This window comes from Melanaphis sacchari, unplaced genomic scaffold (assembly GCF_002803265.2).
Source record: "Melanaphis sacchari strain LSU unplaced genomic scaffold, SCAv2.0 Contig72_pilon_pilon, whole genome shotgun sequence".
NCBI lineage: Eukaryota > Metazoa > Arthropoda > Insecta > Hemiptera > Aphididae > Melanaphis > Melanaphis sacchari.
Window position 1 is genome coordinate 911,542 of NW_020271519.1, and position 27,969 is coordinate 939,510.

General features: G+C 26.9%; 1 protein-coding gene across 1 annotated transcript; it reads right to left on the reverse strand.

The window, feature by feature from the left end:
- Positions 1-1,135: 1,135 nt before the first annotated feature.
- Positions 1,136-27,795, reverse strand: LOC112600818 (MFS-type transporter SLC18B1-like). Its single transcript, XM_025348129.1, has 11 exons — positions 27,123-27,795; positions 21,983-22,078; positions 16,019-16,092; positions 15,756-15,903; positions 14,082-14,150; positions 13,834-13,945; positions 13,598-13,713; positions 10,777-10,967; positions 7,565-7,660; positions 7,303-7,471; positions 1,136-2,248 (listed from the first exon to the last, which is right to left on the reverse strand). Exons 1-11 carry the CDS (start codon positions 27,225-27,227, stop codon positions 1,916-1,918), a joined length of 1,509 nt encoding a protein of 502 aa, XP_025203914.1. The 5' UTR covers positions 27,228-27,795; the 3' UTR covers positions 1,136-1,915.
- Between the last annotated feature and the right edge of the window lie 174 nt (positions 27,796-27,969).

The following is a 27,969-nucleotide window of genomic DNA, read 5'->3' on the forward strand; positions in this document are numbered from 1 at the left end:
TAATGACGCATGGAAGCTGACAGTTTAATTTTTAATTTTAGTAAGATAGTAAAAAGCACATATTATATTGATTAAAAGAGACGTTGAAATTATTATTTATTTTCCACCGTGTTCTTTCGTTGTGACAAATATAACATATTGTATTTAAACTTCGCTGAAAGCGTTTTACTTACTATAATGTGCTAGGATATTATTTTTATACATTTTAGAAAATGTAGTAATCTGAACATGAAAATTCCACGGTAACTCTTCGAATCCCTGAAAGAAATAAACAAAGCTCAACGTTTAATCGACTTAAAGGATATACACAAATAAAACGGGACTATAGACGGATTAGGAACGAACGTTACAACGACAAACAATAATATACGTGTTGATTTGTACAACGTAATTTTAATTTTCTTAACTCAACTGTTAGTATACAATGTAACTTAAGTAATAATTCAAATAATAACATCTAAAATCACTAACAAAATACTATATATCTATATTATATTATTTACATACACTGAAAACTGGTTACAATAGTACTACGTACGTATACATTCTATAATATATTCGTGTTACAAATAGTAATAATATTATGGCAATCCTGTCAAAACGCAATAATATAATAATAATAATAAAATCATTATCTATATATGTTGATTATATAAATAATATATCATTACCATACCGGTGTTTATTGTAACGACTATTGGAGGACGACCAGTGTCTGCGGCGACGCATTGCTGCGGTATACTAATAATATTGTTTTGTAGTGCATAAACAAAAAATAAAACACACTACTTTTCGTTGACTGTGTCGCCTAGTAAACGTTCATCGGTATAATAATAAAAACATTTTACGATTAAACTCTACATTGTAAAAATCAAACAAACTCATTTAGGAAATCGAGACGTGTTTATATTGTTTTATATACGTAAGAAACATCGCTGCTAATATCAATAATCATCATCATTAAATATAATACTATACTTATTGGTGGTGTGAACATGACTGGCGGTTGCTTACGAATAAAAATGATTTACCAATACTCGAAGAAAAAATATTCTATATATTAAATATTATAATTTATTATGTCTAATAATATAAAGAACCTATCTGTTTTCTTTAAAATATATTTTATCATACGAATAAAACGATACTTGTAATAATAATAATAACAGTAACAATAATAAGTACTTAAGGTTTATAATTATTATTATTGGCATGGATGTATTAATACGACGGACGGGTTTAACGGTGAGAAATAGAGGGACAGAGAAGGGTAAAAAATCAAAATCATTGTATACAAAATCATTTGCGTATAAGACGTGGATAAAAATCAATAAAATACACTTCACACATACACACATGCCGCGCGCGCGCGCACGTCACACCGTACACGATTATAGTATGATAAAACTTAAACGAACAATATTAGAGTGTATCGTTATACTAATATATGCAGTGATAACAGTATACGTATTATAAGCCCCGGCCGATGTGAGATACGATTTTTCAGTCGGTCAACACTTTTGTCGGGGGCTAGGTAATGGAGATGAATCGGCGCGGGGCGGGGTACAAAAATATTATGTGTTATGCGCTTTACTTTAGTGTCGCGAACGCGTGGTAAGTACGTGCGTGGGCAGCGGTGGAATTACGACTGGACGACAAGTTATATACACGCACACAGATATATATATATATATATATATATATATATATATATATATATCTATAAATATTTATATGGAGACGAGTCTGCTTGTCTAACATCAACGCCGTTATCACAACGTGTGGGTGGTGGTGGGGTATGGAGGATGATGGGGTTGGTTGTTGCTATCGTTGTATTATGATGATGATGATGATCGTCGTCATCGAATTCATCATCACCACCATTCGTTATCATCATAATACGGTGGTCGGCGGTCTAGATCCTGGATTCGACGGCCAGCGGGCTGCCCCGGGCCTCGGCCTTGGCTTCGCTGCTGATGCGCATCGACGACAGAGACGTGCCCAAGCACGAGTTGCTGAAGCTTCCGTAAGTCGAACCGAATCGGTGGCTGGACCGGAACGATTGGTTGTGCCCGTTGATTGTGTAGATGGGCGACTTGAGCGGGGCGCCAGGCACCGGCGCCGCGCTGGTCGGGTCAGCCACGTCCGCGCGCCCGGCGAATCCGACGGTCGAGTCGCTCATGCCGTTCACCACGAACTTGTCAGACGGCCGCCGTTCCAGGCACACGAACAACATCAGCGCAATGCCCTGCAACAGTTTATATTATTATACTACACGCGTTCATAATAATAATAATAATAATAATAACAACAATAAATTATTTGTTTGAACGAGATGATGGGTCAGGCGATAACACAAACGACAACAGATAGTATATACATATATAATTAGATTATACAATTTTAAGGAAAAAATTTGAAAAAATAAAATAGATAAAGAAATGATTGTAAGAAATTGTTGTATGAAAAACAGCAATAAATCAACAGTAGACGATTTTCAATGATACCGTGATCACCTAATACAGAGTGATTTTTTTATAACGAACCACTCATTGTTCCAAAAACAATAATAATTAGCATATTTGAAAATATTTCTTTTACACGACTGTAAGTGCATAATCAAAAACGAAAATGTTCAAAAAAAAATAAATAAATACATACTCTCAACTTTTATGTATCGTTGTAATTTAGAGAGGGGGATTTGTGACGATAAAACGGGAATAAAGAGTGGATATGATAAAATTAATGTCGGGTCTATTTTACCTTTAAAAATGAGACACCGTTTTATTTCACTGCCCGTTTTTTCTACAAAAAAAGAGTTAATTTTCACTTTCCTCAAACATTAAAATATTTAGCTGATATTTTAGTCGGTACCAGTGTTGTGTGTTGTGTACTTGTGTACTGTATTTCAAAAGGAAAAAAATGGTATCTCATTATTGAAAGGTAATGGCTACGGCCCTGATAAATATGGAGAGCTGATAAAGCCATTAATATAATAGGTAGCATAGAAATTTATATTCATCGCTTCACGTTGAATGACCAAAGTTGTTGAGTCCAAGAGTGTACGAATTGAACTGTAATTACAGGGTTCTAATTGTTCTAAAGAGAGATTTAGTTAAAAAAATTACGAATTTCAAGAAGTATGTTTTAATTTAATTATTGATTCTCGATCTGAATTACAGTGAGGGTTTCAAATAAATGGGACGATGTTCCTAAATAAAATGAATAAGAGCCATATAAAAAGTTTTATCTAGGGACTCTAATTCAGAAGAGTAGCGTTTAATAAAATCTAATGATTTTGAAGATTTACCCACATTATTACACCACGATAAAAATGAGTAAACCGTGAGTAAAGCTAACTTGGCAGCATAGATTAAATTTAACAATTTTGTTACTAAATATCGGGTGGATAACTACAAGTATTTTCAGACAGGACCCCCGAAAAACAACCCATTATTTAGTAATGTTTTAACAATATTATAGTAATCATTACTATATTATAAACTTTTGAAAATTATATTTTTATGTGCATGTTATTTATGCAATGGTCTATTTATAAATAATTAATTAAGTTTTAACAACAATCCATAACTTTTGGCTTAATTACAAATACCCCATTCTATTTTTTAAATCATACTCTTTATACCGACTTAAGAATTAACACAGTAGACAAAACTGCAAAATTACTATACGAACGATTCCGTTAACGATTAACTAACCACCTAAATCCAATAATATTAATACTAAACTCTGATGCCATTCCAGGAAATCCTTCTCACAGGTTTAAGAGGAGATGGTGTTGTGATCTAAACTACAATTAAAATTATAAAAATTAAACAAAAATGCATATAAAGTGTCGCTATTGGGTGGCTTCTATTTTATGCATCTTATGTTAAAAATAAATATATAGCCGCATACATATGTTTATTGTAAATTAAATATTATTGATAGTTTGTTTTAAAATAAAGTTAAAAAGAAAAAAGAAAAGTTTTAACAAAGAAATACACTGAAAAAATCCACTCGTACTTTTTTAAAATTGTTTATTAGAATTAAAATAAAAAGATTGTTGGTTTGTTCTAAGTAATCAAACTCTATCTGATTATACCTGGAAAATATTTCTATTAAAAGCTACATCGACTTTTTTTATAAACAAACAAAGAAATATTTGTCTAACCAAGTTAAATGGTATTTTAAGCTACTATCCTTAATATAATTCTATAGGTAATTTAAATTTTTTGAAGTGGGTAAATATTTAAAAACTTATTTGTATTTATAAATATGTCTATATATTTATCAATTATTATTAAATTATTTATAAGACTTCATTACTGCAACTTTTACTAGGTATACTTAATAATTATTATTTTGAAATATGATTATAGAATTTCAATAATATTATATATTTATATCACTATTTTAAATCTTGGATAAACATAAAATTATATAAGAAGGGGGTAAATAGAACTTCGTAATAATTTAAAAGTTAAATAAAATGTCAACTTGCATATAATAGGACATACTCGACCTGCAGAAATTGAATTTTTGTTGAATCTTTTGAATAAACCGACATGGCTTGATTTTTGCATATTATCAATATAAACCACACAAGAATGGTTGAGAGTGAGTATCTACTAGTGTATTCAGTAACGTTCTCAAATTTTAAAATAAATATGAAAAACACTACGCATATCATTACTGTAGAATTTGTTAAGTCTGGTCATTTATCTGTTTTATCACTGCGTGTTTAAACAACAAATCAAAAAGATTCATTTATTGTTAACTTGGATTGTCACGAAAAGGGTATACTAAAAATATACAAATCTAATATTATAAAATGATAATTATTAGTAAAAGAATTGTATGTCAGTTTAATTTTACAGGGTTAACAAAGGTTATGCTTAAGTATTTTAATTTTATTTGGGTATATTATAAATATGAATAAATTATTGATATAGTATATATTTCACGAAATCACAGAATTTGTCGCAATAAATACCATTAAGTATTAAAATTAAAATAATATTGAAAATTGTTGAGTGTTCAATATTAATGAACGTAGGTTTATTAAACAGGTGTTGAATTCCAGGTTAGGTTTTAGAGATATTTTATGTATTGAGAATTTAAGAATATTTATAATTATTATTAATTATATAAAATTTTATAGTAGATGATCGTATTCTAATCGGTATCCAATGCAATATATGTTTTTGTTTACAAACAATTATCAAGAAATATATATGTTTTGACAGTATTTGAACAAAACATATAACATATTATTTTTATCAGTATAATAACATGAGATTGTTTTAATTAAATTATTAAACGCTTTTTCTGGTATACAAAAAATGTTGAAATTTTAACATAAAAAAAACTAGGTATCATGTAATAATTTAAAGTTTCTACTTAAGAAAGAACAAAAAAATTCCCAATATTTTACTTAATGTGTTAGATTCATGTTTATTTTATGCAGATCAGTTTTCTTGGGGAAAGTTAAATCATAGACTTCAATTAATTATACTTATTTGATATATGCCCATTCTATATACGCAATTTTAAGTATTTTTTAACAATAATTTACTTACATATTCCCAAAAATTTGTTTTCATTTACTAATGGAGCAAGTGTTTAAAATTTGGACGAGATTTCTAATAGAATATCTTAACTTTATAACATCATATGGATAAACTTTAACTTTTGATGAATTTTTTGTGTATAGTTAATAGTTATTTTTTATTAGTATGAATCCTAGTTTAATTAATAGGTGTATTTATTATCGCAGCTAACGTAAAAATCACAATGAAACACACCTATCACACAATAACTTGGTTTATTGGTAATTATAAAAATCAGCAGGTATAAAAAAGGTCAAGGATTTGCAATTTAAACAATCGAATAAAAATAAAATTATTAAATGCTACGTTATGGTTATTTATATTTATAAACAAATATTAGAATTAAAAGAAAATCAGTTATAGGTGATACCATTATTTTTATAAGTTGGTGTTTATGTATGTTATATTATATTTACCTATAGGAGATATTCGATTGTTTTTTTTTTTTTTTGGTATGACATGAATAAATTATTTTTTAAACACATCTAATGTTATACAAATGTAATTTATACATTTTTTCTATCTAATAAAATATTGACATAAATGTGATTAATATAAAACAGCGTTAAAAAAAATAATAACACAAGAAACGTGTAAAGCTCATATAATTTTAAAGTTTGGAACCAATAAGAAGAATGGAATAGAAAACAGTTTTCATTATGATTACATGATTGGAACATAGAGTATTAATAAATGAAAAATTAAGATCGAAAATTGAAAAAAAAGTAATTTAAATGATATCTAATGAAGAGAGAGGAGGGCAATTAATGAAAGTCAGCTGGGGAGGATATAAAATGAATGGACTGTGATTGAGTCTTACCAATGATAATATTAAAATAATACAACTTAAAAATATATGATTCTGTAAATATTGGTCAATAATAGGCACGAAGATGATGACATATGTAAAAATATATATTCTTTAAAACCATGAATTTCTTAACGAAATATTCAAAGGCAAAATAATCGGGCCTTTCGACCGAATGTCATAAATATATATCAATATATAATACGTACGCATAAATAGTAAAGGCTACATTTAAATATTATGAGATGGTAAAATAATAAATACATAACAAAATTATTCAATATTCGTAGCTTTTTTTTTTCAATAGACAGTTGAATTTTTGATTTATTTATTCTTGAAAAGCGCCTATAATAGTAGTCTCACTTATAAGTCTAGGGTTTGGGATTTTTATACGAGCACAAAAACCATAGAGATTCAGTATGTATCCAAAAATGTTAAAATTGTATAGCTATACACAGGCGAATATGAATAATAACGTCAAAATACTTAAAATACTTTACATTATTTAAATAAAATCTTTTAAATATAAAAGTCAAGTTTTCGCGTATTTAAATTTTTAATACTTGTATAATATGTATAGTTTATACATAATATTGATTTATTTATACACAATTGATACCTCTGCTACGTTTTTGAATATGAATACACAAAATGCATGAATCCCAAATTCTGCTAATAACAATATGTGATTAGTAACAAACATTGGAGCATCTTAATTTCTCTTATCAATTTATATGAATCGATTACACAACTTAATATTATCGCGTAGATGGCTCGTTTGAATGCTTAAACGCGCAATTCTCGTTATCAATAGTCATCGTTAACCATCCTTCCACCCCTCATCAAGAATAACAGTATCAAGACACAAAACATTTTACTTACCAATGTAATGTGTAATGAAATTTCAAAGTACGTTCCATTTTCGAATCCGACCAAGTCATACAAAAAGCCAGCTATCGATGGGCCTAAAAATGCGCCAAGGGCAAATGACGATGACCAGATTCCTGATAACAGCCCATAAGTGTGTATGTCGTTTGGAAAACCGCTATCGCTGTAGAAGAAAAAATACATTGCTTATATTATGTTTTTTAGATGTGTTTATTTTTCTATAATTCTATTATATTATAAGTGCGTTGTAACTTACAAGGCAGCAGTCATAGAATCAACGAACGTGGGCACGCAGATCATGCCCAGTGCGACTCCTTGTATGACCAATCCAATGACCACCAACAGCATGGATCTAGAAAATAAGTAGACTTTACGGTTAAGACATATTCAATGATAGTGAATATAGGTTCATATTTATACTTTAAGAAATCAAATAATAAAACAACTAAAAAATTATTTTGTTTCTCGTTTAAAAAACAGAAAAAAAAAACAAAACACAGGTAAACAAAAAATGGAAATTATTCAAAAGAACAATATTTTTTAATAAATTTTAAGAATAATTCTTATTTATTATTATTATTATTGTTATTATTATTACGAGTGCGTAGGTATAGTGAATAAATTATTATGATACGTTCAAAAAGGCGATGAACGATATTTATAAAATATTTACAAGTCATTCACACTGACTATCCTACACTGGAATCATTATTTTACTTTTTTATGTTTGAAATTAAATTTAAAAGTCTAAATAATATCAATTTCCTTTGACTCGATTTGAACAGTGAACATTTTAAATTTCTAATAACTTGGGTAAGCCACGTATCGACATAACACTGATATGAATACAAATTATAGTTGAGTCAACACAAATAATTACAACGAATAAATTTGAATACATTTTGCAGTTATAATATTAGGATTGAAGAAGCTTGGCTATATTAATATGAACCCGCACTCTGAATCGTTTTTCGAATAAGACGATTTTTATTTTTCAAAATGTTTCTTTTGAAAAACACTAGTTTGAGATTATAAAACTAATCTCCCAATTGTCTAGTTCACATGTATAATATTATGTTGTCATTTTTTCTAGAACAAAATTTAGTCAGTTTTTTACCACGAGTTCAATTCGTGTGTAATAATATAATATGGCTCTGTGCGACCTCTACTGCTGGCATTCTAATCTAAGCTCAATTAGTTACGAACATAAAAATAATTCTTTTCAATTATGATCATTTTGTTATATAATATGTGGTACCCAGGTACAAAGTTTTAATCAATAGAACACAATATCATATCGCTTTTGATACAGTAAAATAAATACATATTGAACCTAAAATATCAACAATTAAAAATAAAAGTACATATTTATTATTATAAGTAAAAAGAATTTTTTGTTTTCAAAAAAATGTCAGGTATAATCGGCAGCTTAACTTGTGACAACTGATACAATTATAGAAGTTATTAAAAATAACGTAACACTATCAAGATTATGATATAACTTTTACAGTATAATTTATTCAAAAATAATTTTTTTTTTAAGAGTTTGAAAGTACTGAAATGGTACCATTGAATTGTAAATTTAATATTATATTATGCGTGTTGCAAGTTTGAGCCACTTAAATAAGGAATTTAACTGTGAACAACGCGTATACATATATTATGGCTGGTAGTATTGATGCATCAATACTGGTATTTGTAGGTATTAATCAGTAAACGAGTACTCGTATTTTTAATTTTTTGATGGGTTTTAATATAAATCATAAATCGTAATTCGTGTCACTAACCCCGTATTGTATCAAAGATTTGACAATTTTAAATAGTTTTCATTTCAAACTAATGGTCAAAAAATAAATATTTATTTAACTTGCTATATATTTGATTATACTGTATTACAATTTATGACAATTCGATTTTCAATTCTATAGATTTTTTTGTATGTATACCGAAGCGTTTTCAAAGTTCTCCAGTTTTTAGATTAACTGAAATTTCGATTTACCAAAAATATCACCAGTCATAGTATACGTATATGTATAATAATTTAAGCGGCACGCATCATAATTTATTACAACTTCTCATAATTTTCACGCTCTGACAAAAAAGCATTATGTCGTTAATTTAGTAATAAAGAATTTGACCTTCATATTAATCTCATGAAAATATTAATTATTTTGATTCTAACTTGCATCCCGAGTCAACCACAAAACGTCATTATAATAAAAGTTATAATTATTACACGTTTCCGAAAATTAAATTATTAATGTGGCAGACTTTGTTTATAATATGTGTATACTGTATACGTAATAAATATAGGATATGCATTCTATAGGTGTTGAAAGATAAAATATCTAATAATGAATAGTATTAATAGTTTTCTATTACACCCTCAAATAGTTACGACACGAAAATATTGGACCACATAAATAACGTGAAAAATACCTCCACGGACCACCGATCACCATTGGATGACAGGTGAACATTATTGATCACAGATTCGGGAAAGACGCACGTGATACCGTGATGGCCCAGGTAAAATGACATAAAAAAATAACCTTTTCTAAAGTGAAATAATTTTACTTTTTCGCGAATGAAAGAAAAGTTTTATCGATTGTTAAACGAATATAATATTAATATGGTTTTAAGAGATTAATTGTGAAAAGTAAAGACAAACTTATAGTTTGGACATACAATAATTACTAAATGATTATACCTAATTTTATTACTGTTATTTTTTATCTGTGTAGATCGTCGTCCGACGTGTGATTGATCTTTCAAAGTCCTGAGATCAACAAATACGAATCGTGCACGAGTTTTAAGTACTCGTATAATTATTAAGGTTTGTCATAATTTACATGTAGATACCTACAGGATCCATGAATGCATTATATTTAAACACGTTATGTGCTTTATATTTTACTTTGCTCATTTTTATTGAAGGTAAAATTATTCATAAATAATAATTTGATATGAAATAAAATGTTATAAAAGTTTAAATTCTTTGAGTTTTACAAAAATAGATTAATCGCGTGGTTTTCATTCAAATTTAAAGTGAGTGAGTTTTCCTCTTGTTATTGGTTTATTTTCTAACAACTTTATACTTTTATTTTTGTATTACGTCAGTGTTTAGTTAAGTTAAAAAAAATATATTCCAATTACTATGGGTGTCTTTAAAATTCATCATAGATTTACTTAGTAATGGTAGATGATGTTATGCTTAAATCTTTCACAAAACACAACTAAAAACTATCACTTTATAGACTTTTTCACTAATTATTTATAATTTATATAGGTAGGTGTACTTGAACTTTTATTGTTAGATTTTTGATTGATATATTTTAAACGTTTTACACCTATCATATATATATATTATATATATACAGTCATGTTAGTCTTCATTACCATAAAATCGGTAGATACATATCGAAATTTACTTTAAAATAATGTCATATCAATATTATTCGTTCGTACTTTTGTAATGGCATGAATGGAGCTGGTCCAACTAAGGAGTAGCTGATGACTGTTAGGATTGTTCCGATGATCATAATTTTTTTAGGATTTAATCCGGTGTCGCAAATGTATCCAATGAATGGCGCTATCAGCGCGTACGTTCCACCGCTGATGATGAACACGAATCCGACGTCCACAGATGAAAGTCCAAACTGTGGAACAAAGGTATACATATAAATAATAATAATAATAGTTTAGTGTATTATATTATTATGCATTGTAATTTATTTTTTCGTACACGAGTAAGCCTGATTAAATTTTGATTAGACGGTTTACCTTAGATAATATTATACAATTTAATGAAAACAATATCGGGGATCGTGTCGAAATACACATTTACGTCTAATCTCACCGGCTTATAACCTTGCATAGAACTAATAGATAAATCCTTAAACTAGAATAGAAACATTTTAAAAGATCTATAGGTATGTCATGTAAATATTGTTGACTGAAAATGTATCATAAAATTATTGATTATTATTAATGTAAGAAAAAAAAAAACAAAATTATCCAAACAGTTATCATTAGTTTATACGACAATTGTTTACAGTTATTTCAAACCTACCATTTTTTAGTTAGAAAAATAAACATAAAAAATATTAAATCCAATTTCATGTATTGAAAATGACGATTAAAATAATATGTTTTTTCTCTGAGTTTTTTATTTGTCGAAAAATATTTGGTATCTAAAAGTTTTACAACGACTCTACTTTGTGGTTGGTATGCACGAGTGAGACAGGGTCATAAATGCAGTTGTACAACAAATCAATTGCAAGCATACAAAATTTTCAGTTTGTCCTCTATTCGCACATTTTTATCACCATTTAAGAGACACTTTTAAATAAATAATGCAAGGTACTCGTATAAATATCAATAAAACAAATATTTCGATACTATTTTACAGTGCAAATCAGTATGCTAGAATTCAAACGAGGTATCAAGGTATCATCATTAATTGTCATACATAATCATTGACTAACAATTTTGCGTGGACAAATTGTTTGTTATCAATATTGTAATAAACATTGATATAATTAATCTTACAACCACAATTATTTTTTCTTAATGTTATTTAAAATTTAATATTATAAAATATGTGTAGTGGCATAACTATCAAAAAAGTTATTAGAGTCGTACACAGTTTACCTAATATTAATTGACTAAAGCGGCCTGGCAAATCAACAATAGTTTATTTCCATATTTGATTAAAAAATTTCAAAATAATATGATTTTAATACATGAAAACTGTTTAAGAAATAATATCCAATTAGTTAATAATAATAATAATAAAGTAAAATTACTGATGGCATAATGGATAAAAATATAATATAAATATATAAGTTTTTTACACATTATCTATTATCTGGAATCAACATCAATATATAATCATACTGTATTATATTATAAAAAGTATTTTTCAACCAGTTTATTACCGAATAAATCCAAATGTGTCACGAAATATATTAAATGACAAAATACATAAACATTGTTGACACAATTTACAAAACCTAATAGGAATTTGATATAATTTCTATGATTAAAGATGAGTTATCTGTTATTAACATATTTTATATTTTCAATTAAAATTAAATATTATTCATTATTCTTATTTTTTTATTGTGTGTCGTAAAGTATGAAATATTATAATAGTGTTAAATAGTATGTCACCATAACACAAAGGTTGAATAATACTGCTATAAATAGTATGTATTGCTAAAAAATAACTGTAGATTTATACTAACTACGCTTTTTTCACGTATAGGTAGATTAAGATGGTAAAAAACCTTATCATAAATTTAAAAAAAAATGTAATGTAATAAATATATTTTTAATTTAAATAATACGTTAAAATAATAAATATTGATTAATTAAAATATATAAAAATTAAAAGTTTTAATAATTTATTAATAAGTCATAATTTAACATTTAGATGTTATTTAAGTATTTATTTTATTTTTTAACTAAAAATATGTATACTTATTTGATAGTATAAAACATTTTAGAATCTCATTAATTGAAAACGTATTGGTCTATATTTTTATTTGCAGAGATAAACGTAAAAACTAAAAAGAAAATTATTTAATTAGGGCCCCTTCATTAAATTTCATACTGAGACCTAATTAACCTAATTGTGCCATCGTAAACAGTGTATACGGTCTGTTTTTATAATTTATTCATGCTCGTAAAACGATACACTAAATTTTGGTCTTCCACAAGAATTTTTTAGTGAAACTAGGAGAAACAAAATTTATATAAATAAAAGTTAAAATATATAATATTCATACACGCCTGGAAATGCAAACAATGTTGTTATCAAGTAACCTATGCGTTGATGTATACATAAATAACATGCATAGTACAACTCAAGTGTTTGTTATAACTTATAACAAACGTTTACGTTAAAGTGGATCGTAAAAATCACGTTCAGATAATGGTTTATAATTAGTTTTAATTTACACTAGATAGAATCTCATTTAATATTATCGTACGTAAGTACTCGATTTGTATATGACTTACGAGTAAACAACGAGGCTTCATACGTTTTTAAGTAAATTGTTTTTGCATAGAAAATAGGTACACGCTTAGTAGAAGTACTTAAGAAATTACACACAAATACCAGATACAGTTCAATTATATTGTATTTTTCGGAAACGATTTCTTGTGTATGTATTTAGTCCACTAAAACAATATTGATATAATTAATTCCTATTTCGAAGGTTCGTGTCGTCGGTCGAATTAGCCATGATTGCAGTCGTGACGTATTGTGTTTTTAAAAACTTACCCCGCGAATGTGTGGCTCTAACGTAGCTGAATAGTATCCCATAGCTGTGGCTGTTATCACTGTTGCAATTGAATTTATGAGTACTGTAGGAACGCTCATAAGATGTGTTACTTTAGCTGCAACGAACATAAATAATATAATACATAATATTATAATCAATATTAAATAAATTACCATAAATATTAGATATTATTATTGTAATAAGATGTAATGTTGTTACAGTTTTAAGCACTTACTTTTAGCTTTGTTCGGACTAGGCACGTCTTGTTTCATCAAAATACACACCAAGAACGACGTTCCTAGAGTAATCAAGCCCATGACCACAAACGGAAGCGAAAATCCTCCGACCTGTCGAGACGGATAGCACACATTATTATAATATGATAATATGAATAAAATAGTCAGAAAAAAGTCGAAAAAGATTAAAAGATTATTTATATATATATATATATATCATTATAGGTATACTCAAATCCAAACTCACCTCGAACAACAAAGCACCGAGAGTTGGTCCAACGATATAACCCATTCCGTAACATACTTCGAGAGCGGACTATAAAATATAAAAGAAAATCTTTAATTTAACATATTTTTCATTGGTAGATTGTGATTTATTAGTAATCTGTCTCATAATATACTATTTGTAGTACTAATATCATAAAACTAAATAGTATGTTTATTTTAATGCCCTGATCTTAGAAAATACTGGGCCGATTTCAATAAAAGTTATTCTTTAAGACACAGGGCTGTTTCTCCTTTTTTTAAACTCTCATAACATGTAGTTAATGGGTGGATCACACTTTAATTTAAATTAAATAATTATTTTATTATAGAATAAAGAGTTGTTATCAGTAATAGAAATCCAATTTTAAAAAAATCAATATACACTAGAAGACCTGTAACATTATTACGGATTTTTTTTTTTTTTTTTTTTAATTAAAAGAAAATAGTATTCAATTAATTGTTTGCTATTTAAGCTCGCGCAACAAAAGGCAATACCTTTATGTTTGTAGCTAATAAATTTAAGAACTACTCAACCGATTTTGATGAATGAGATTTAATGTTTCAGAGATTGTATATAATCGGATTGCACACCTCAGTCGAATTAGTATATAAAGTAAGGTATTTCAATGCCGATTTGTCTGTGTTTGAAATACACTAAAACCGATATACACCGATAAGTTTCCGTATTTTATGTTAGCTCATTTTTTCTAAGCTAAAGTTGGATTATATAGCGAATACAAAATAATATATACATAGATTTCTTTATAGGTTTTGTTTATTTTGCTTATGGAACAGGCGGTTTTACCTCAGTTAGAGAAATATATTTTATGATATAATAACAATATGAAAAATCTACTTTCGTTTTAATTTACTCGAGAAAGATGTTTTTAAAATTTTCAAGATCATGAAAAATGATCCATGAAAACTATATAGTTACAAACATCAAGAATAAAATCTCCGTGTCATATTACATCAAGTAGTAACAAGTCTGTATTTTTTCATTAGGTTTTAAACGACTATCAAACCGTTTCAGCGACAAGATATACCTTGATTGTATCATAAGTCACAACAATGTTAGTGCTTCGTCAACAATCATTTCGTTGCATAAATCGGCACTTTTATCATTCACATTAACAAAACTCTAAACATGTTATATCACCTCAAAATACGAGTAGGTGTAAGACATAATCGTTATTGATAATTTACCATAGGTATACTATTATCATTTGGTTTTGTTCATGAATACTTATTGATCTACAAATCTATAATTAATACCAATATGGAAAGATAAGTAGATTTTAGTGTGTGAATATGTACGTTAGAGACTATGGGAATCAAATGATTAGTTGTAAACTAATTACCTAAAATATTTCTGGTGGACAGCTTTGGATGTCGGATAACTAAATGGAAACTATAATGTAGGGGATTTATAGATAAGTATTTTTTTTTCTAAGCTAAGTTTAGATTAAAATATTAGGTGGAAAAATAAGGACTTGTTTTCAAATTAAAACAATTTCAAAGAATTTTATTTAATAATTGGAAAATTTTACCGGAATATATAATATATATTTTAAATACAAAAATAATATTATTATTCATGTCGACTAGTAAATAAAATCATATTATTATGTATAGTATTATATTATGTACGTACGAAAGTGCTGGCAACTGATTCGGGAAATGAGACAGCCGTTAGCGAGAATGCGGCTACCATGGCGCCTGTAGCACCCAAAGACTCCAACACCCTAAGGCATAGCGATAATAGTAAGAACATTTTTCTTTCGTCGACGTACGTCAAATATCTATATTGGTAAAAATAAAAAATTAATACATGATATAATCTTATAATGTTTATATGTAATTTTTATATCTTATCAGGGATATTAAAATAACATAGGTTTTCTTTATTCACGTTACCCGAAAGCTACGGTCGACAGAGCGTTCAATACGATGCCAATTACCAACATATATTTCAGCCCGACCTTTTGTATCTGAAAAACAAGATAATAGTTATTATTATAAGATTAAAATATTACAATGTATAATAAACATGTAACATGAATTTATGAAGAGTACTTGTCTAAATTTGTTTTAGAATTTTTACATTTTTTCTCTCTAACAGTTCCTGATGGAACCATCGAAAATAACACACCTTATATTTTATTAGTTATTGTAATTTTCAGTAATAAGCTATATCTAAAATATAATCATTTTGTTTACAAACATTATTTAAGATTCTTAACGGAACAATAATAAATATTTTTTAGAAATACCAATTTTCCACAAAATTTTTTTTTTTTTTTGGTGTAGCTTAGTAACGAAATATCATAGATATTTAAAATTTTCATCAAATGTTTATAGTTCAAATTTTTAAACATAGTAAAATTTTCGAAATATTTTAATCTATTTATACATACTTGAGATTTGAAAACTTTTTTTCTATAAATATCGAATAAAAGAAAAATTTACAAAATTAAAAACCTTGTACATTTAATATAAGATTTCTCATAAATTATTATTATTAGAATTAAAAATATATGTGCGTTTGAAGTTTATATTTTGACAAAATTAGTCATATACATGAAACGAATATCAACAAATTATTGTATAATTAAAAATATTAAATATACATATATAGTAATTTTATTCTATTATAATATACGTGATAACTCTTTCCTACTTTATAAAAAAACTATAAGAATACATATAGTTTATACTGTATCAGCGTATATTATAATAAAAGAAGTGTATTTATATTTACTTTGTTTGGTCATAAAAGAAAAGTTAAATATTGGTAGCTTAATACGTCTTAATATTTAATGTTTAGACCGCATAGATACTTAATTTTTTATTACAGTTAAATTTTGTATAAATTAATAACTTAAAAACAAAAAATTGCATTTTCTTTTCTATGTCAATTTATAAGCATTTCTGTCGCATAATTACTAATAACTGTGAAAATGTTTAGTGTTTTAAAAAAAATGCATGATTACATAGTAGCTATGAGGGGTATGGCCGAATAGTTTTTATCACTGAAAAATAATTCTTTTAATTTCACCTTCTTATATGTGTTGATTCCTCATAATATATTATACGCCTAATAAAAGCCATAATACTAAATGAATATTTTTATTTTTTTTGTTAAATAACTATTTAAGTTATAGCTTATAACTAGTTAAGCTACAAATCATTATTAAAGACCTTTAACCTATTGAATATCGCATTCATACGACAAAAATGTATTAAACTAGAAATCATTCTTACTATTGTTACGGTTATTAACTTATTTCAGGTATTAGTAATTAATAATTAGGTATTTAAATTGTATAATATTAATCGTTTTTAATTTAAAAACCATATTTATAAAAAATTACTATTAGAATATGATATACATTTAAAAAAAAAATGTTTTTTATAACTAGTTATAACTGATTAATTAAGCTCATACATACTCATGTTAACCTTTAACCCTGTGATAAACGTATGTCTACTACAATATGGTTTCAACTATGCACGCACTTAAATATAGATATCTAAATATAGTCAATTTTATTAAATTCAGTATAAAAATGTACTTTGCAGTTAACGTTATATAATTCCACGCTATTGTAACCTAAATAAAAGTTTTAAAATACAACGATAATTCTATAATTAGTATAATTAGAGATTCGATTAAAGCGTAATTAGAAAGCAAATTATTTAAATACATTTTGGATATTTTATTTTTATTGTAATTATATAATGACATTTTTATTCCGAAAAACTACAAATTATTGTCTTCTATGTGAGCATTATTAAACACAATATGTTTGTGTATACATTTCTATAAATATTTTTCGTATTTTTTAACAAACATGAAATCATTTATACTACATTTAGTCATCCCCTCTCTTCACAAAACGTTACTTAGTATAATATATCATTTATGTAAATATTTTGTCAATCGGATTTCGACCTATCCTGAAAGCAATTCCAATGAAATACAAAAAGTACAAAGTTCAAAGTAAACCAACGTAATTTTTTATACAATGCATTATAATACATTTGTATGTATAATAAATATATTATAAATTTATGAGAAACAAGTTTTATAATATATTTTATCGAATTACAAAGTAAAAAAAATGGTGATTGCGATCCCTACGTTTTTTAAATCCGCATAAAAAACCCGTACTTAACGGCTTAATTTTGAGTGCCTACTCCAACGCTTGTCGTCACATATACATGCCTATATACACCACAGTGAAATATATGTATAACGCTATATGTACAACTAAAAATATATTATGTTTGCTTAGTTTTCACAGCATATTTTATCATATAATACGTTATGTACACTTATTAAAATGTATATATAAATATATAATATATATAGGTAGTAATATGTTTACTGTTTATAGATTCTTTTTAACCATTCTAATTATTTACGAGATAATTTGCATGTTTAACACTGTACCCTGTGTTTTCAGGTCTAAAGTGAAATTTATAAACTAAAAAGTTATATGATACGCGTGCATATCTTGTGGATCTTAATAAATGTATCTTTTCATACGAGTATTATTCGCAAGGAATGGCATCGTATAGTTACGCGGTTATTTAAATTGATTGTTTCGCACTCCAAAACAAAGTTATGCACTTCACGCAATGTAATCGTACACGTATTTCATAAGTTGGAGGTATTGCACATAAATGAATAACGTTTAAATAAGTACTTTTTAAGCCCGGAGAAGTCACTGTGCTGTATAGATGGCCCAAGAGGGCACTTTGTAATTAAGTAGGTCATTGAATGGGATATGTTCAATTTTAATTCAATGATAAATTATTATTGTTAGCCTAAATTTCTAAAGATATTTTGTAAGTTATTAATATTAACATCAGCAACTGTTTTTTCTATTAGTAAATAATAAAATGGTATGCTGAACTGTGATTTTTGACAAAAAAATTGTATATATTATGATATAATAACTATTTATTATAATTATTATATTTATCTAGCATCTATACCATGTATTATTATTATTATTATTATTATTAGTTTGTAAGTGAATATTTACGTTAAGTATAAAAAGGTTTCGTAATATAAATAGCTAGGCTGTCCAAATCAGTAAGTACGCATAAGAATACAAAATTAATTAATTTGATTAAAAATTGGTCAAACTATCTAGAGAGAATCATTTATAATTTTAATGATAATATATTCCCATTTTACTTCATTGATCTGCTAATATTACTGTGCACACTATATTCCGATATATAAACATATTATACAAGTATATACTTGCAGATATACCCATCCGTCACGACAAAGGCGCAATAGATAAAGTCACCAACTGAGGAAAATATGTTTTTCCACATTTGTGGTATGGGCCAAAACCCGATAAGGCAGTTGAAATGATTGAAGTTTTTTGGTCATTGTCACGTTCACGTCGATAATGAATAATATAATACATCTATACTCGTCTATGTAAAATTGTAGTACTTAATATATAATTTTCATATAATCGACAGATTAATGATTATAATATTTGAATAGAATTTTATCTTTAGTATTCTTTTTTATTGACGAGATTTAAATATGTAATAAGTCCGAAAACAATATGGTGTGTATAATGCTTACACAAGATGTTTATTAGATACGGAATTTAACGACAGTGCACAAAAATAAAATGTAAAACTTATTTATAAGATTTTAATTTAATTTAATTTTTGTATCGTTTTAAGGTTATATTATATTTGTAATTATAACACCATATAATGTGCTGAAACATTTTAAGAAATAATAAATTAAAATAAGGAGGGTTATATATTATTTTATCCAAAAATATCAACCATTCATTATTTGTGTTTCAAAGGAGACAAATATCACTTTTAGATGTTAATTTATTTTTTTTATAATTTGATTTTACTTATTATCAGTAAAAACTTAAAATAAACAAAAGCAAAATTTACAAACAAATTCAATCAGGTATTTTTTTAATTTTTTTTTTTAATGAGCTATTCAAATTCAAACTTCCGTAAAAAATAAAAAAAACATTTATGATAAAAAAATAATTTTTAAAAAGTTTTGAATGCATGTTAAGTCGCATAGTATCATTTCTAAGCGCTTTGATCTCTATTTATTATCAACTAGGTTTTATTTTTCACAAAGAAAAAACTTTACGTATCTCAAATGTTCATCATGCTGTCTTAAACATTCTATACCATTCTTTTCAACATGATCACTTTAAATGTTCTCATAAAAATCCTAATCTCCGATTCTTCATTTACAATGCTAATATTGAATACTGATAAAATTATAAATAATTATTAAACATACAATATGTTTTAGCTGTAGTGATTTTGTCGGAGCAATGATTAAAAAAATAGTATTAAATGAACACGATTTACATTTAAAATAAAGATTAATCATGAATGGATAAAAGAACCTATAAAATTAATTGATACAAGTATACTTAATACGTAGAATCGAAACATAGTTCTAAGTTTTTAACACATTTAATATTACAACCATCTGAAATGTAAGTAACGTATGCATAAATAATTAGTGGTGCAGGTGGTTTTCTAGTAAAGCTTAGTGTGACACCTTGGATGTGCATTTAAAAATTAGTTACAAACTTTGTAATGTGATTATTAGTATTAGTACCTATTGTCGAAAATCGAGTATGACGACTGTTTAATCTAAATTATGGTTTTTATTTTAAAATAGCTTAACTCGTTGTGACATTATGTATATCTCACCTAATATTTGCCACAATAGACATGCTAGTAATTTAGCAAATTAAAACGATTTTATTTATCTGATTGTATTTTAGTGTCTTGAAATGGGTATTATACGATTGCGAATGGAACAATTGCAAACGGACCTTTTCCCTAACACGATTGCAAATGTTTTTATCTGCCTTTAATCGTGCATTGTTACCTGATTTAGTGTTAGTCAATCACAAATTTTTAAAATAATTAAATAATAAAGGGATTTTCTGCTATTACGCCGGGCTATAAGATAAGTAGGTACAATGTAGATTTTCTAACGTATTATACATTATGTAGCATTATTATTAATATTTATAATCCGAAATTGTTTTAATTAATTAAAAATTTAAACACTTCATATTATTTATATTATTTTAGTTTGTATCATAGTTATAATGTAACATTTTATTATTAATATGGAATAGTTTTTATTTAAAAAAAAAAAAAAATGTTTTAATTGAATTCCTGAAAAAAATAAAACATATTCAGAAATTATAAATTTGGCAACGTAGCCTATAAAAACATTCACAATCGTTCGTTTTTCAGCTAAAAAAAAATCAAATTCTTTGATAAGCGATAATCATGTTATAAAAAAGGTAAAACGTTCGCAATCGTGTTGCACCCCTTGAAATACACGGAAAACACATTGGAATACGTTTAAGTCCAATTCCTTGTGTATACGGTCAAGTTGTATATTTTGTACAACGTACGTGTCTAGAGTTAAATTTACCGTCGGTAGACAGTATAAGACCTATAAGAAGGTACCTATTTTAATGTTTAAAGAGTATTAAACTCAACTTGAAAATAATAATATTGTATTAATGGGCTAATGTTATTAAAACGTCAGAATTTATGAGTTTTCTGCGAGTGGACTCATTTGTTTATTTTGTAGATTTCAGGCTTTATACATATAAGATATAAAAATAAATTTACTCGATAAATTACCTCTAACAGCTATAAATATTAAGTAATAAAATAATAAACACTGAATTAATTATTTGTATTAGTACAATAGGTACAATAATATCAATAATATAGTGGAATACATTGATTTAAAACGTGATTGTATTCCCGAATGCATATTACATTACAATTTTCAAAACATAGTATAACAAAAAGTTATTTACTTACCAGGCTTCCGAAAATTGGCGACGTAAGGAATGCCACCAGTTCGAAACTGCCAAAAACAAAGCCATATTCTGTAGCTGAACATCCTTTCTTCTCAGCCTAAACACACAATAAATATAATAAATATTATAATAAATAAAGATGTTCAAATGCGAATAAAAATAATGCAAACAATAATTGTTTTATCACATATAGCGTATTATTAACACTATTGAAAATTAAGCCTTTGTTTCTAATTGATGGTACATAATAATAATATATTATTTAATATAGAACAAGTTAGTTCAAGTACACGTTATAGATACAACAGTATAACTAGTTGACATTGAATAAGAATACGACCTTCGACAACACTTAAAAATGCTTATGGTCTACAATATTATTATAACAATGATATCAAAAACAATTAAATAAATAATCCACATAGGTACATCATATTCTATAAGTGAGAAAATTGTTCAACTCTCCAAAACCTAAATATTTGATATTAATTTGCACGCAAGTGTATAACACATCGTGATAAACGATAATAAGCATTTGAAATGAATTACTCGTAAAAGGTAAATAACACGAAGATAATATTGCAGTGAGTTATTGTTATTATTATTATGATTTATGGCAATTACGATTGTTTTGATATATTTTGTGCAAATAGTAATGCAAAATGTAATGTTTTTTAATAATAATAATATGACTATCAATAGTTCACCAATACATATGGCTTTTAAAAGATTATATTTTGTGAAAATTCACGAGTCTAAATTTGATAACTTTTAAAGAGTTTAGTTTAATGATAATCATATAAAATTTTTAGGCATATTATTTTGCATTAGAGATGCAAATTATTGCATCATCATTTATCACGATAGTATCATAACATGTGAACAAATACTATTATTTTGATTAATATGCAAAAGTACAAAATATTATTTTAGCAATACAGTATTGAATTATTATTATATCGTGTTACCGTTTATCATTAAAATGTACATCAATTAATGTGTACCACTGTCTGTACTCATACATATTTATCAATATGTTTTGTTAACGATTAATTAAGGTTTATTTTACAATATTTGGTAGTTAAAATTTATAGATAAAAACAGATTTTGTGTTGAAACTTGAAATAAAACTTCAATTAATTTGTTCTGTACAAAATTATATACAAGTACCAATATACACGTCAAAAGTTATCAATGTTATCATAATCTTATCAGACGTTGGAATTCCTATCTTATCGATTTTACCTTAGATAAGAATAAGCTACAGACGACTTAAAACTGTTTTATTAATAATATAATATTTTTCTCCATGCTTCAGAATTTTATAAATTAATAATTATTAACTGTTCTTCTGTAAATATTTTGTTTAAACAATTTTTTTTTTTTTTAAATCGAAAATTTATAAAATTAAATTAATTGTGTGTACCTATATGATAAATGTTATAATTATAAATTATGAAATAAGTAATAAAGAACTTAATTTTCTTTAGCATAAATGGAAATGCGAGCAAATTCGTCTTTATAAATAAGAACTGAGTACCGACTATAAGCTGAGATCCTGCGACTTCTTTAAGTCGTCATTATAATTTTACATTATCGTTTACAGTTAAAATAACTTTTCTTCAATTATATTATTATAATATTTGTGGTACTAGCTCTAGAAAATACAAATATTTGAATTCAAAGTGATATTTTAAGATAATTACACTATGATGAATTATTAAAAATTAAAATTAAACGTTTTAGTAAATTTAATTTTCATAGAATTACAATTTATATATTTTTGATATTAATACGGTATTACACTTAAAAATTAAACTTATTCTCAATTTACTTTAGAAAATTTAACTAATTATAATAATAAAAAATAAAAATAGTAAAATTTAATTAAAACGTTAATATTGCAATAAACATGCATTTTATCTGGTGCATACTAAAATAACTATGTCAAGTTTTAATTTAATCCATGAACAATTCGATTAAAAACTAGTACTTTCTTATTTATTTAGAGAAAAAATCAAATTAAAAAACTAAGTAGTTTAATTTAGTACTCATCCGAACGCATTTAAAAGTTAATTAACGTAAGTTAAGCCGTAAGTAGGTAATATTTTAATTTAATTTTACAATGTTTTACATCATAATGTCTTTGATTTGAGTTTAAAAATAAAAATAATCAAACTATTGGTAACTCTAGATTCTAAGTCAACTGTAAAGGAATATTTAAAAATAACTTTATGATAATCACAAGTAAAAATTTGAATGGAATTCTACACAAAAATAGAATTTATCAAGTTTTTGTATCATAAGAACTTAAGAAAAAAAATTATTATTTAACTGTAAAAACAATTAGACACAATTTATTAATATGTTAATGACAATAAGTAATACAATTGACATAACTTTAAAAATGTTATACTCAATTTTTTTTTTTACAAATGTTTCAATTTAAAAACGATAAAAATTAAACTAGAATTAAATTGTAGTCTGGCGTCATAACTCCCAACACGTTTAGTATGCGCATCATTGGCATATCGCAAAGAAGACATTATTTTGAACTTTTTATGAAAAACCCATTTACGATTGTTAAGAACAATGCAAATATATAAGTTTACCGTACGTGGAATAGCATTCAACATTGAAATATAAAATCAATTACGTTTTTAACCGAAGTTAAAAATTACAAACAAGAATCACTAATGTCTATTAAAAAACTATGTCTCAATGTCTTGACTATGTTTTAATTATATAGTCTATAATAACTACTCTACTTTAAGTCTACAATTATATGCAGTTTTATCATACTTTAAAAAGTAATTATAATTATTAAAAAAACATAACATGTAATTTCGATATTGAAGACCACGTTTAGTAACAAAAATACTATATGGTTATTTAAACCAATATAAGTCGGTGACTTATACTTATAAATTATAACATTATGAAGAGAAATTCCGACACTTGAAACTTAACAGAAAGTACATACCTAGTTGAAATTCAAAATTAACTACGCAAATAGTTCTCGTTGTAAAGTACATTAAATACCTAGGTATGACGCTATTTTAATATATGTTATTCAATCTGAACTCGTAGAATTAAAAAAAAACACTAATTATAAGTACTATCTTAACTATGTCCTCGACTATGTCTTTAAGATTTCATAATAGAAGAAAAATAGAATTTAAGTTATATCTTCTTTGTAACAGAAAATATAAGGTATCAATGAAACATTTTTAAGCATTAATTTTTTATAATATTTTATTTGTTTGTTTTTTTCTTTAATGTCAAACTTTATAACAAATGCATATATCTTGTTTTTTATTTTTATTAATGTGTTTTGCTTTAACTAACATCGTATCAATAAAATGTATTAAATCGATTTAATTAATGGTTTACTGTTGTCAGTAAGGTTATTATATATAAAAATTATAATAGGAAATTATTCTTAACGCTCCAAATCGATTCCAATAACAATTATTGCTCATACTATATCATTATTTGAAGTAAAAAAAACTCAACGGCTTTTTAGGCTCCACAAAATACTGATTAACTATTCTATTATGGAAAAGACCCCATAAATATGTAAAAAAAATAACAATACACATTATTATAATAAAATAATATTCAAGAATAAAACGTGTAAGGTATAAATTGTTTCAAACTTAATTATTTTGTAAGCACACAGTTTAAAAGTATAAATCGCCAACACTTGATTTTTCGTTATGTCTAACGGAACCAAAGTTATACAAAAACGAAATTTATATCCACAATTTCACATCAAGAACAAGCATGACGTCAAACGGTTAACTTCATCGTTATTTTGAGGTTAATCACGTCCATTGTTATCGGATAATCCTCGTGTACCTATAATTTTCGTCGACGAATAGGTAATTAAAAAACAACAAACAGAATATTGTAAATTTATGATAAGAGTAAAATTGTTTAATGATATCTATTTTAACATTATTTGGGCGTAGTCCGTTTGGTCGATTTGATCAAATATATGTGTATATATAAATTTACCGAAATTTTATATACCATTCGGCGTTTGGACTAGTGTCGTGTACCGTTTATGCAACAGCATTTCCCTTCCCGTTTGAACAAATTTAGAACTATCATCAACATTGGAATACTACAAGAAACGAAATTTATTTACTGTTTTTACTTATTGTCAGTTTTATATCTATCAATAATTAAAATGAAATAAAAAACTGTACTACATATAAAACGATAATCTGGAATACATATTATTACATATTAAGTAGGCATTAATGCACGTGAAAAAACAAAACAATAATGAGGTTTCATTTGATAACGTATATAGTTTACTAAACTTGCTCAAACGGTAAACATAAACAACACTAGCCCAAAAGATTTATCCATTGTCAGAAATCTAAAAAAAGTTAGGATTCAGCCGACCAGTTGACCAAATATACATCATTTTACCTATTTTAGATGTACCAATATTTTTGTATTTTTCTATCTGTAAAAAGTCTTATGCCTGTTGATTTTTATTATAAATAAATAAATATTAATCATTATGTATATATGCAAGGGTGACTAACTTGCAGTTTGCTACTCATTTATAAAATCAAAATTTACTTAATTACTTATTACTATGAACTTTCTTTTGGAATACATTTATAAAAATGTATCAAATCTTATATGTAATTATTTTTTTTTTAGAAGAAGAAGAAAATATACAATCTATATCTTAGGCATAATAAGTTTATGTGCGGTAAGGGAGACAAACAAATAGGGTGATATACATAAATTTGAGGAAAGAAGCCACCCACTGATGACACTTTCGACTTGGTTTAGTCGAATGCGATTTAGTTATTTATTAGTATTTATATTATAAATTATATATTTAGTTAAATCTTATATGTTATTATTTAATGTATTAAATCTCTGCACCATTTACGTTTAGTCTCCTTGGAGGGCTACTTTTATTAATTTAACTCTTAATATCATTGATATCGTTTATCCATGTGGTTCACACCAACACATTTATGTCGGCCACCCTCGGTACAAAACGTATGACCTAATAATATCAATCAACGTGAAATATGGGATACGATATTATAAGGCGTATGTATAAAGGGCTACAGGTAGGCGTGATGTTTCGAGGCTGTAGTACTCACTTCTTCGGGGTAAAAAGGCGCTTGCAACGATATACAAATAGCGCAACAAAAGTGCACAGATCCGACCACGGCCAGAATTATCCATTCGGAGAGTGTGAACTTCATGGCGACGGGATTTTACGTGTCCTCAAGTCCGTTCGTTCCGTTCGGTGCGACAATTTGTATGATGGCGGCGGACCACCAAAAATTGTTTCGTTACCGTGGTAGGTGCCACAGTAATTATTATATCCTCGCCGGAGACGGTGTCGGCGTGTGCAGGGTGCAGCTGATGAATCGTTGGCGCTGGAAACGACGAATCGATCGGTGAGAAAAAATAAATAGCACACACACGCACAAACGGTTTTGAGTTTAAATAATGGTAATTGTTCGACGATAATAATTTCGTCGTCCGAGTGGCGTTCGTCGTGCAATTATGTTATTGTATTTCAGTACTACCGTCGACTAACAGATTACCGACGTAATAATATTATGTGAACTGTATTATTGTTTTTAATATCAATCGAACCGCGGAAAGACAAGACGTTTGATGAGAAGTAACTGCCGACTTGCGACGGTGCGTCGTCGATTTTAATTCAAAAATAATACCTAATAATTACTACAATAACGTACTGCACGACGATCGACACGCGGGCGAGTGTGTCGACGCACTCGACAAACCGGGTGTACTAATCGCGTCCGTCCGAAACTCCGATGTCCGTACGGCGTACACACACGTCACCGCACACACACACACACACACACACACACACACACACACATACACACACACTCAAGCGCGTACAGTGATCGAGAAAACCCGCAGACGGCTGTCGATTCGCGAGCGTTCAATACGGTATTGGAATGGGAC